At 41.0% G+C, this 13,039-nt stretch overlaps 1 protein-coding gene across 2 annotated transcripts in view; it reads left to right on the top strand.

The window, feature by feature from the left end:
* SMAD1 (SMAD family member 1) overlaps positions 1 to 12,741 on the top strand; it is a 42,740-nt gene extending 29,999 nt beyond the window's left edge. For both annotated transcript variants that reach the window (XM_033061136.2, XM_033061137.1), the window contains exons 4-8: positions 1,989 to 2,246; positions 4,828 to 4,944; positions 7,701 to 7,922; positions 9,888 to 10,144; positions 11,534 to 12,741. In XM_033061136.2, coding sequence (XP_032917027.1) covers positions 1,989 to 2,246; positions 4,828 to 4,944; positions 7,701 to 7,922; positions 9,888 to 10,144; positions 11,534 to 11,677 — 998 coding nt within the window. In that variant the 3' untranslated portion in view covers positions 11,678 to 12,741. The remainder of the gene's footprint in view (positions 1 to 1,988; positions 2,247 to 4,827; positions 4,945 to 7,700; positions 7,923 to 9,887; positions 10,145 to 11,533) is intronic.
* The last annotated feature ends 298 nt before the right edge of the window (positions 12,742 to 13,039 follow it).

Genomic DNA, 13,039 nt, shown 5'->3' with positions numbered 1-13,039 from the left:
ACAGTCCTCACAGCTGGGGGAGATGCAGCTTCTCGTGGGGTGTTTTGCAATTGAGAACTTCCATAGAATGACAGATGGATGTGTTTTGTTTCAGAAAACACCATAATTAGGAACTTTGTCTGTGCCTTGTAAAGTGTAGTTGGGTTTTTTGTTATCTAAACAAATCTACTTAAGGGTGACATCTGCCTCAAATATTTGAGATCCGTTGGAATCTCAGGGAGGTTAGTCTAAGAAACTAAGAGATTGGATTAAATGCTTAAAACTGGCTTCTGACTTGGGCAGCTTTAATTTCAGTAATGAGGGTTTGGGTTTTTTTCAGTGTATGTTCAGCGAAGATTTCTGGGATCAGACTGCTCCTGCATTAATGCCACTAGCAGGCAAAAATGGGAGCTTTATTTCTCTTTTAGGCATATGCAAAAAAAAAATCTGAGGAAGGGAAACCTATTTATTTTCTTTTTAGTTAGTTTGTTTCTTTTTTTTTTAGTTAGTCTGTTTAGGAATAGAGAGTGAGTTTTTACTGTGGCATTCATTTATATCCCTTTTAAGCATGAACTTAGACCTCAGACCTGGTCTGTGTGTCGAGTGGTTATCCTGGTACTCTTGGACTCCAGGACACTAATACCTGAGCAAAGTGCTGGAAGAGTAAAGATGCCCCAGTGTCCTGGAAGAACCTGTTTGTCATGGGAAGAAAATGGTTTTTTGGTTTGGTTTTTTTTGTTTTGTTTTTTTGGCAATTAGTTTGTCATTCAGGCTTTTAATAAAGCAGCTGTCTCCAAAACACCTTTCTTAATCTGAATGACAGCTGTATCTGTATAGGCTTGTTGACAGTACATCCTCCTGCTCCTCCTCCTGTTCTTCTTCTGTGCCCAAGTGTCAAAGCCAGAGCACTAATCTAAAGGAGAGGGAGCAGTAGTCTTGGCTTGTTTTTCCTGGGTTTTGTTGGGTTTTTGGCACCCTCTCTTGAAGGCAGACTATCTGTGGGGGGTTTCTTCCAGTCCTGCTCAGACATGGAGTTGGAAAACTGAGATTCCAAAGGGGGAAGATGTGAAGAGGACTTGCTTTTCTATTTCTCTTCCACTACTTTGTGCATGGACCTCTCTCTCCCAGACCTTGCCTCTCTTCTATCCATCACCCAAAAACTTCTGTGAAAAGAAGACTTTTAATACTTCAGTTAGCTTGGACTTTGCTGTGAGGCATTCAAAGATAGAAGCTGAGGAACTGGAAAAAGACTTGATTCTTTTATTTTAGTGTATCTGGTATCATGTTCATATTCCCATTTTGAAAGAGACCTTTGTTTCACTGCTGAGAAGGCTTCAGAACTGTGGTGAGACTTGCAGTTTCTGATGTTTCTCTGATCCCATAGTAGCGCACAGTTGCAGCTCATTGCTGCTCAGTTGGTTGTTTTGAACTACATAATTTTGTTTAAATTGCACATTTTGTAAACTGACTTGAAGAGTTAATAACTGTTTTAATAGTAACTTGTAAGAACATAGCCCAGGTTAAAAATAAAATTACAGCTGTTGGGACCAGACTGAGTTCAAGGCTTATTAGTATTGTCTTCAGCAAAAAAAAATAAAAATCTGTTCTTATTAGCAAGGGTTTAGGTTACAGGCCATTAGGTGATTAGTTGGATGACAAGTGCAGCAGGAGGAACTGCATGTCAGCATTGCCAGGCTCTTCCCAGCATCTTTTCGTGCGAGTAAGACTGAAACACAGAACTGTGGTTTGTTCTTGGCTCTTCTTCACTGGCCCTCTGTGAAAACAAGCTCCCATCTGGCAAACCAGGGAGCTGTGGATTGGAGCTGTGCAGTAACCGGATGTAAGGGAAGGAGTTCTTGCTTGGACATGTGCTTCTACGTTTGACTCCCTTGTTTTTGAGGCAGATGCGGATATGCCGGGGGAAAGAAGAACATGTTTTTTTTTTCCTTTGTGTACCTTCAGAACTGAGTCTCTAACGCTGTGGCTTTTCTCTCTTTCTCCTTTTCCAGTTCTTCCTCCGGTGCTGGTTCCGAGGCACAGCGAGTACAACCCCCAGCACAGCCTCCTGGCGCAGTTCCGCAACCTGGGACAGAACGAGCCCCACATGCCGCACAACGCGACTTTCCCGGACTCTTTCCAGCAGCCCAACAGTCACCCGTTCCCCCACTCGCCCAGCAGCAGCTACCCAAACTCACCTGGAAGCAGCAGTAGCACCTACCCACATTCTCCAGCCAGCACAGACCCAGGAAGTCCTTTCCAGATGCCAGGTACAGTCAGCTTCCCTTGAGAAGGGAGAAGGTGGTTGGACATCACTGCTGTCATGGATTTTTTGTTTAGTAACACAAAATGATCAGCCAACACCTGTGTTCAGTAGCAACCTAAGAGATGTAAGGCAATAAAGAGTGTAGAATCTCTTTGTCTGGTAATATTGAAGGCTTTAACAGTGCCTCTTTCAAACTCAGTTAAAACATTACAGTAGGACTCTTGTGAGATGTGGGGAGGGATCCAAAATGCTTTGGGGACCAGTTCAGCAGTTTTGCCCACAAGGTGTAGTGTTCCGTGCACCAGAAGTGTGATGCTAGAGATCATCCTTGCTTATGATCCTAAGTTCAGCATAAGGCTTTAGTTCTGCAGAAAAGGGATATTTGTCAAGGGGATCACATCATTGCTACTTGATAAACAATTGCTTCTCATAGTGGTGTAATTCCAAGAAGCAAATATACTTCGACTGAAAAACAGTCCCTTAAAATAACTCTTCAGGCTGTTTTACTACCTTCAGTCAGAGAAGAGCCTTCCTTTGTTGACTGGTGTCTATAGAAAATTTCATGAAGCTGCCTTTTTTTGGTCTTTACATGTGGCTGGATGAAACTACTGCAGACTGTGGTGAATTTATTGATCTAAATGCTGGGAGAAGGATGCAATACAAATGCTTACTGATGTTGTTTGCCTGTTTCCTTTGGGGCTGAGGGGAGGGTATGTGTAAACAAAGCAGCAGATTTGTGACAATCTGTTTCCTATTACATGAAATTAATATCCATACATCTCTTGCTAATTGTTGTAAATTTTTCTCTTGTGAGTGAAGACTACTGAATTTGCTGGAAGGAAGGAAAGAGTTTATACTGGCTTTTCTAAAAAATGGGAGAATTTACAGTGAAACCAGCTGTCTTTTTTTTTCTTTTTTTTTTTTTTTTTTTTAAAACATGATTGTTGTGTTTGGGGCTCTTCCAACAGAGATAAAGACCTAACAAGGTCTCCCTGAATGCTGGCTTGTGGAAGTTCAGTTGATCTTTGAAGGTCTGTTCTGTCCACATGCCCTTAATGTCGGCAGCTGCACTGAAGAAATTGAGTTAGAGGGGAGGTCAGGATACTGATGTCCTTGATGCTTAGCCCTGGACAGTTGTCCATCTTGCACTAATGGGGAAAGAGGCTGACATCTGGAAAATACAAAAATAAAGGGGCAAAGCAGTTAGCCTTGAAAACTTTCTAGATACTGGTTAATTTGTTGCCTGTGGCCTTGGAATCTTGTGCATGACCAACATCATGTTTGCACACACACAAGCATTTAAGGCTTAGTAAAACATGAGACTCAAAATCCAGTGCAGTTTGTTAAGCTTTTAATGCAACCCTGTTGCTCTCTGTCTTTCTCTGCTGCTTTCTCATCCAGCTGAATGTGTTCTAGTAGGGGAATTATCCAGGCACCTGCCAGCATTAGATGTAAAGCTCTCAACAAAATACCTGCTAAACAGTAAGTTAGTTAATAAATTTCATAAACATGTGCTTTCTTAAAACATACATTAAAAAAAATTCCGAACAATACCACCACTCCACAAAAAATCCCCCAAACTTACAGAGCATTCTCCTGCCTTTTGTTGAGGCTAATTTGGTTTTCAGAGTTTTGGTATGCCCTGTGATTATTTGCTGTGGTAGTTTGCAATCTGTACTCTCAGTAATGGAAATAAATGTGGGGTGAGCAGCAGCAGAGACAGCACAGTGGTAATCTAATCCCAGCTTTTGCAGCGAAAGCTTGCAGGGATCAGGCAAGGGTTTCTCACTCTTGGATGTGCTGCTGTGCAATTGATCTGGAGGAGAGTGTCCTCTGGTGTATTGGGAAATGGTGACATTGGCAACTCCTGCAGCTTCTAAGAAATCTTTTGGGAAGCTTTCCCGGGAGTGGAATAGACATCTGAAGGGCAGTGCTGGCTGGGACACTTCAAACAGGGCTGAAAGCTGTGTGCTAATGGGTGTGGTCATTCTGCACGGGCTCCTGTGCTGGTGATGCAGTCCCTGAATGGGACAGGACAGAGACACTGACAGAGAAATTCCAGACTTACAAGGCCACTTGCTGCTATTCCCACTCTAGGGAAACAGAGCTAATACTTTGCACTGACAATGATAAGGCCCTAGATATAGCTGGGATGTTTAAATATTTTGCTGGTAGAATTGTGTTGGAAACAGAAAAGCTCAAAAGTTTGCTGCTCCAGCTTCTGTTCACTTTTAACATATTCAGTATCTACTGCTGGCTGGGCCCTGAGACCTCTTTGTGCCCTGATGTTTGTTTGGCACTTTTAGCCTGCAGAACTGTGGGTTTGAAACACAGCTGAGCTTTCTTTTGTGGCTTTATGTGGGGGTGAAGTGACTTGTTTTTATTGCAGTTGTGCTTAATATGCGCAGTAATTCTTTGCTTTCCTTATTTGAGCGCCATGATTGCTTTTTCAGATTTCTGGTGGGTGGAAGTTTATAGCTGAGTCAGGCTGGAAGCATTTCCAAGCTCAAACTGTTTATGTGGATCTGTAGATGTGCTTTAAAGAGAGGGAAGGACTCATGTATCTGTACCTTTTCTATATTTAGCTGATACTCCCCCGCCCACTTACCTGCCTCCGGAAGATCCGATGACACACGATACCTCCCAGCCCATGGATACCAACATGATGGCACCTGCAATTCCCCCTGACGTACACAGAGGAGGTAAGAACACTTCCTTTGTGTTTTCTTAAGAGTAAAGAACCTCCAGAACTTACCAATAATAACCAAGTTTTAATTTTGGATGTTGTGCGTGAAAATTTTTGTCTGCAGAAAAGAAAAAAAAACAGCCATGCAATTTTTCTTCTGTTGTTGTAAGGGATGAAATAGTAAAGCCGGAGATTATTTATAAATGTGAATATTTCTATAAGACAGGAATCTATCCCATGGTTCTTTAAAAATGTAAAATATATGAGGTTTATTACTTTCTTACTCCAAACTAACTCAAAGACCAAAATATTGGGAACTTCCACTAATCTCTGAATGGAAAGAGCTCCTATGAGGCTGCAGATTACAGTTACCTGCCTGAGGTGTGGCGTTGCTACAGACTGTAAAGTTCTGTAGGAAATAAAGGCCTCTTGCTTTAAGTACTGTGACACAGACATCTTTTTATGCATTGCTTGTTAAAGCTGCAGCAGCAGCCGTGGCTGCTGAGTAAAGGATTTGGTGCATTCATCATCGCTTTGTGAGAAATGGCCCCTTCAGAGAACACTTCAGCTTACACAGTTGTGGCCCATGCCAAGAAAGAGCAGCAAGCTGAATACTGTGCCAGAATGATTATTAAAATCCCAAGCATATGAGCAATTTAACTGCTGTGTTCTGGATTTTTTGGTGTTGGTGGGTTTTTTGAGTTTGTGGGGTTTAGGGTTTTTTTTGGTACTTGTTTTGCTGCTAAGCTCAATGTCTGGTTTCAGGAAGTATATCTGCCCTCTTGGAACAATTTGGATACTTTTGTGTTACCCTGTTTATTCTCTGCTTGGAATGAGTTTTGTGTGTGATAAACCTGATGTGTAGCACTTCCACTTTTTGCTAATCACACAGACTACTCCTTGTGCGTATGAGTAGTTTGCAGGAATTTTGAGCTAGAAATTTACTGCCCTAAAATACATTTATCAAACTTTATGCCTAACTGCAGACATCTGCATGTGTGTTCCTCTCCCAAAATACATATTGCCGAATTCTTCTAATACATGAGAGATTATAAAGAAAAGAGGCTTTACATTTTTCTTCTTGCTCTTTATCATTCAGCCAAATTTTTAATTCAAAATAAAAATTGTCCATTGATATTTTTCCTTTCTAGTAGTTTAGTACAAAGGATTTTCATTTCTGTCCCTTCATTAAAAAGACTTTTGGGTGCCTTCACATGTTTATTATTCACATATTGCACTACTTAAGAGAAAATCTGCTGCAGGTTATAGAAGAAAAGCTTTTCTGTGAACTTACTGCACCATTTTTTTGCTGCAAACTTTGTAGAAGTGTGTTCTTCATGGTGATTTGTTAGTCTTAAGAGATTTGATTTAACAAGCTGCATCCTGTCAATGAAGTTGGGTAATTTCCATTGTTGGCCCATGCTGGGAATGGAGAGACTAAACGCACCTGCTCTGCATGACTTAAAGCAAATGTAAGGAAGTCAGTATGAAATCTGTGTGAGAGAGATATGATTAATTCTGTAAGAATGGCCAGCTGGCAAGATTTCTTCCTGACTTTGAGAACTGGGGCAAAGCTGCAGCTTTGATAATTGCTGGCATCTTTATGGGAATTAAAAATGTAGTAACCTCTTACTAATAATTAAAGACTGTTTTTTCTTCCTTTTTTTTTTTTTTTCCTTTTCAACAGTGATGTGAAGGGATAGAAAGTGCCAGTATCAGCTTTTTACCAGTGTTTTTAAGCAAGTTATTAGCAATAAACACTATGCTCACGAGTTTTGCCATAGTGATGTGGGATGTGTTATCCTGCTCTTGATTATTTGCCACCTTTTGTATCTACTGTGTACTGCTGGTTTGAGGGGGACTTTTGGTCTTTTTGTTTTTGTAATAAAAACTTGTTGTGATCTGTGAACAGAGGATGAACACTAATCTTAGTTGATTGATATCAGTAAAAACTTGGTGCTGGGAGAAGGAAACTTCTGGCCAGGAAAAACAAGTTTTCCCATAATTTTCATTTTAGCACTTTGCCCTGTAGGTGGGATCTGCAAAGTTGGTGTTTTAGCAGCAAGTCCAACTTTTCTAGTCTTAGTATTGAAATAGTGTCCTTCATTTAAAAGAAGACACATAAAGCCTTCTAAACATAAACGTAAAGCGACCACAGCCCCTCAGTAGTCTCCTTTTATTTGAGGATGTGCTTCATGCATGTTCTGCAGACAAATATCAATCTCTCTCAGGTTTTTTGAAGTCTCCTACTGTTCTCCCAAAAAACCCAGGAGAAAGATTTGGTCATGCTCTGAATGCTGAAAGATTGATCTGCTGACTGTATATTTAAGCTGCCTGGCTGTACTTCTTTGTAAAGTGAGAAATGGTCTTTGATACAGTTGTGTGATTCTGTTTCTTCCCGTTGCTATACAACTTCGCAGTAAGCAAACAGGTGACTTGTAGTTCGTTAGTAAAATCAACTGAAGTAGAAATTCATCTACTGAATAGGAAAAAAAGCTGAGTTCTACAGTTACAGCATTTCTCTGCTGTCTGGGTCTGCAGTGTAGCACGTTGTAAGAAAATGGGGCAGGGATATTGGAGCACTGCTTGGGATGTGCCCAGGAGCTTTCTACACCTTTCTGTTCATACCTAATGCCGCCTTTGTTTCTGCTGGGTCTTGAGTGGAAATTATTTTACCCTATGTAGCCCAAATCTGTATGGTTATGCCTCTTTGCTCCTCCAGCCTGTGTTCCAGCACTGTTAGGCTGTAAGGTTTCCATTGTGGCTTTCCAGATGTCCAGGCAGTTGCTTACGAAGAGCCGAAGCACTGGTGCTCCATCGTCTACTACGAGCTGAACAACCGCGTCGGGGAGGCGTTCCACGCGTCCTCCACCAGCATCCTGGTGGATGGCTTCACTGACCCCTCAAACAACAAGAACAGGTTCTGCCTGGGGCTGCTCTCCAACGTCAACCGCAATTCCACCATTGAGAACACGAGGCGGCACATTGGCAAGGGTGAGTTTGGGATCTGGCCATCCGTCTTGGATGGGGGTTGTGTTCCCTGTGATGTGACAACCTGGGCCACTTCCCTCAAGAGTAAACTGCTCTTCCCTAGCATGTGGGAGAAGTGCTTGTGTTGGTAAACATATACTTTTCTGGCCTAGTCTTATAAACAAAGTATTGTTCTTACCTGGTGTGTAATTACAGGAAGCTTTTACCCTTAATCAATTTTTAGTTGCCTGAAGGCTATTGAAATCTAAATTAGAGGTTAAGGCAGTTTGTCTAATGAAATGTCTTGATTTATCTTGATTATTGCTGTATATGGAAATCCAAATTGTGGTTCTTGGCACCAAATGTTTTAGCTAGCCTTAATTCTAACATAAATTAGCTACCCTAACATGTATTTTGGGAGATAACCTGCTAAAACAGTTTATTCCAAATGCGTTTTTCACAGGCTGGTGATTCTTTCAGTGCGAATTTTGTGCTTCCCTTCTGTGTCTGTGACAGGCTTGCAAAAGAGAAAATCTTCACCTTTATGCCTGACTAATACAGTCCTTTTCTGAGAACTCACCTGTAATGCAAATGGCAGGCAAAGCTGACATTGCCCCCTGCAATGGGCCATTCCTGCAAGGCACATTTTTTAGGTATTTACATTTTTAGCAGACTGTAAATTTTCTGAGACAGTTGAGGGTTCAGCATGCCCAAGCAGTGGGGTAGAAGTGCCAATTCATGAAGAGGAGGAAAGAACTGAAGCTGAAGAGAACTGCCAGGTCCTCGAGTCTGAGCCCCCAGTCTGGAGAGTTTTTGTCTTCCTGAGAACTTGTGCAGCTCTCAGTAGTGCACCACACCTGTGTTGTGCCACTCAAGTGCTAATACTTCTTCCTTCTTTTCCTCCCCATCCATCTTCCCAAGTATCAGGATATTTATTTAACAGCTCATTCATTTTTCCTGTTAGGAGTAGCCCAGCTGCAGGCAGTTCTGCTGAAGCACTTAACTGCGTGTGTACCAAAGCAGAGCGTGGGAGAGACAAGGATGCAGTTGAATAAGTAAATGTGTACAAGTAATGGTGATGTAGAACTGTTAGTCTTTGAGACAGAAGAAGTAAATCCCAAACTTGAAGACATAGCCATAAATGTTTTTGCAGATCAGGTGAGAGTATGTATATACCCACACAGTCAGTGGCAAAATCTTACATGACAGAGCACAGTCAAGGCTTTCTTACTGGTCTGCAGCTGAGTTTTCTAATTCTCAGTGTTCACCTCTGTGATTTGTGACACTGTGAGAAGTGAAAGGTTTAAGTAGCAAATAAACCATTTTTAAACATAGAAGGTAAATTTTCTTGCTTTCTCAAAACCTTTAGAATTGACTCTTACTGACAGAAAGGTTCTGTTTCTTTTCTGGGGCTTTGCTGCTGGATGACAGGTGAAGGAGCAGGCACTATAAGGGGAAAGGACTGTAAAATTGATGTGGACCCTCATTTGGCAAATAGGTCTGAGGAATATAAAGGCCTTTTTTTCCCCACCTAGCTTTCTGGAGTTAAAGCTAACTGACAAAACTAATTCTACCCAAATTAGCATTCAAGGCTTTTCCAGAGAATCGAGCTTGGGGCCACTTCAGTATCTACAAATGATGCAGCAGGTTTGTGCTCTCTCTGCTTGCATTCCCAATTACTGCTTTACTTAAAAGTTCAAGTGGTCAGGTTGTCCAATGGAAGGCATCAGAACTACTGTGCTTGCTAGTTTGGTGTTGTTGAATATATAACATGTTGATTCCACATACATACATACATACATACACACACATACATATGCATACATAACCTTTCAGATCGCCTGCTGATGAAAGAGAAGAGTAGAAATGAAGGCAGATGATACTCGGATATGTAATTAAGCTTTATCTCTTTGAACAGAAGCCTATCTCTGTGGAGACAGAGCATGAAAACAGACACAGAGTGTGAATTTGCCAACCTTCTCCTCGCAGGTGTCCATCTCTACTACGTTGGAGGGGAGGTGTACGCTGAATGTCTGAGCGACAGCAGCATCTTTGTGCAAAGTCGGAACTGCAACTACCACCACGGCTTCCATCCCACCACGGTCTGCAAAATCCCCAGTGGCTGCAGTCTGAAGATTTTCAATAATCAAGAGTTTGCTCAGCTCCTGGCTCAGTCCGTGAACCATGGCTTTGAGACAGTGTACGAGCTTACTAAGATGTGCACTCTCCGGATGAGTTTTGTAAAGGTATGTGGGTGTTTGCTTGAGATTATTTTGTAAGCAAAGTAAATTATTTTTTCTTAATGTAGTGATTTTGAATGGTCCAGTAGCTCCCTTCATCAGCCTGTTAATGGCTGTTAAATTTTAAGGATGGAATGCTCGTTAAGTCTAAGTCTTAGTGAAATGAAGTATTTGTGGACAGAAAACCATCTGACCCACATGCTTAGAAAGCTTGAGGTGACTTGCAGAAGATGTTTCTTCACATAAGTCCTCTAAATCTTGACCAGCAACTCCCAAATTAGGAGCTGCAGTCATTATTTAGAATAATATGCATACCTTTCTATTCTAGGAAGGCATGCAAGGTCAGGATTTGTGATGTGGCTGTTTTGTGAGTGTCAACATAGGTACTGATATGAAAGGGCTGATCCTTAAATGAAAGTAATCAAATGAAGATGGTGATCTGCTGCACCTCTCTCCATGATGGGAGGATGAGAACTTTCAGATGTGTTAAGACAGGGGTTCCCAAAATGGAATGGGTTGTTTACAGCTCTGCATCCTAATAGAGTTGAATGGCAGTATTGCCTGAACAGTCAAACAGGACCTCTTGTGTATTGGAAGTTGCAGTGCACAGTGTTCAGACCTGCTGTCAGCTGTGCTGGGAGCTGGGAAATCCCTTCATTAGGGATTAATACAGAACAGTGCAAACTGTACCTGCAGATGTCATAGTCTTCTCTTCGGACCTGCCCCAAAAATTGTTCATTCACAAAACCACTTTGAATGCTTTTAAATATCTCTTTATATCTTCGGTAATTACTGTAACAGAATCAGAGATCAGCTGAAACAAAACCTGTCCTAAGCTGAGAAACAGTCTGATGGAGGATGACCATACCCCCTTTCTCCAAGGAGGAATGCTTCTTACTGTTCAGCTCATCATCCCCATCCTGAGAATGATACTTTATTTCTTGTCAGACAGATGCCTCACCCCCATTTCCACATCAGTCTTATCACCTCATCTTTTAATTTTTTTGATATGTTTGGCAGCATTTCCACCCAATTTGTTCTATTTTCAGTCTTGGCAGAGAAGATTTGAATATCTGCCTCTTCAGAGGCTTTATAGGGACCTCAGGCAGCTGGCAGTGATATATGGGGAAATTTTGCACTGCTACAGGTTAAGTATTTAAAGATTTCCATTCCAAGAGATCTGAAATGATACTTTTTCCACATTTATGATTTTTTTAGCTTCTGATTTGTTTGTTGAAATGTGATAATAGTTGGTGGATGCTTTGGGTGCTGTGCCACCCTGCTGCTGATGACTGTTGAAAGCTATTTTGGTAAGAAGTATGCCTTTTACATATTTAGTATTATAATATAAGGTGATTTGTTTTTTTTTTTCCCCACTTATGATTCTGTATCCAGGGTTGGGGAGCTGAATATCATCGCCAGGATGTTACAAGCACTCCATGCTGGATAGAGATACATCTCCATGGTCCCCTTCAGTGGCTGGATAAAGTACTTACTCAGATGGGCTCTCCTCATAATCCTATTTCTTCAGTGTCTTAAAAGGTCCCAAGCTCCTGCATTTTGGAAACAGTTGAGCCTTGCATGTACTTGAAAGATGTATGAGTCAGACACACGTTTTTATTTTTTTTCCCCCCCCTCAACTGGCAACAGCTGAAAAAGAGCCATGAAAACACTTGACTTCTGTGACCAACTGTTGGATTCAGAAAACAAAGATAAATAAACCCCTTTGACATACTGTTGGTATAAAGAATTTTAGTTTACATTGTAATGTACTATTGTGGAGTTGATTTACAGGGCTTAGTACAAGAGGAACAACAGAACCAAAGCCAAACCCAGTGTGCTGGACCGAGTTCCTGAAGGATTTTTTCTGCAGCCGGCACTCTTAAGGTTCTCCTTCCTTACATTCAGCACTCACTGGTTTCCCCCATGTCCTCTGGACCCAAGAGTGGATGTTGGCCAAGTCTGCTTTTTGCAGCCTCTCTTCAGTACTTCTTAGAAACATTGATGGTTGCTGTTCTCTTTAAAAGAAAGCATAAGGATTAATCCCAATAACTGTGTGCTATCTCTGAAATTGTGTCCTGACCATACTGCTGTAAGAATGTTAGGTATGTTCTTTTGCTAAATGTATGTATGGTGTATTTGAAAGTTTAGAAATTAATTAGATTTAGACCATAAAGGAATTAGGAATATTTGAATGGGGGGAGGTGGGAGTGGGAGGGGAAAATGACAAATGTAGAATATATTGTAAACATAGCGTGTTAGTTTAAACTGAGGTCTGAATTTTGTTGTGCATTTTGTTTTCATAGTGGGCTTCATCCTGTTAGTTCTGACTATTTTTGCCTCTTCCTTTTCCCCCAAAGCAATTGTGCAGCTTCTTTTACCCATGAAGAGGGCAAAATAATTAATTACTGCAGTTTGAATGCTGCAGTTCTATGTATTTCATGACAAATTTGTACAGAGTGCTCTTTAACTATTGAGCAGTTTTATACAGTTTATGTAACAAAAGTAGGCGTTTAATTTTGTGAGAGAATCTTGTTTTGCCAAACCTAGTAACTGTTAATTGTTTGGAGGACTTCAGTATCCCTGTGGGGGTCTATTTCAAACTTCAAAAAATTATATATATTTTTTTTTCTGCTTGGTTTATTTTTTTTCTCTTTGCTCTTTTATATTCATGTAAGCTGTAGTACTTTCAAGTACTTTTATTCCAAAACTAGTGGGTCCTCTTTACTGGAAATTTTGAATAAAACCTGTTGTTACTGCTTACATTTTATTAAAACCTTGTCTTGTCCACTTCTTAGCAGACTCTTAACAAACCAGATAAAGGTGTGGTCTTGGAGGAGGAACAACTAGAAATGAAGATGTGCTGAGCTTAGACATAGTGATTAGCACAGGTTAGTAGCT

The sequence above is a fragment of the Catharus ustulatus genome, chromosome 5 (assembly GCF_009819885.2).
Source record: "Catharus ustulatus isolate bCatUst1 chromosome 5, bCatUst1.pri.v2, whole genome shotgun sequence".
Taxonomy (NCBI): Eukaryota; Metazoa; Chordata; class Aves; order Passeriformes; family Turdidae; genus Catharus; species Catharus ustulatus.
This window is presented reverse-complemented; position numbering and strand designations above follow the sequence as displayed.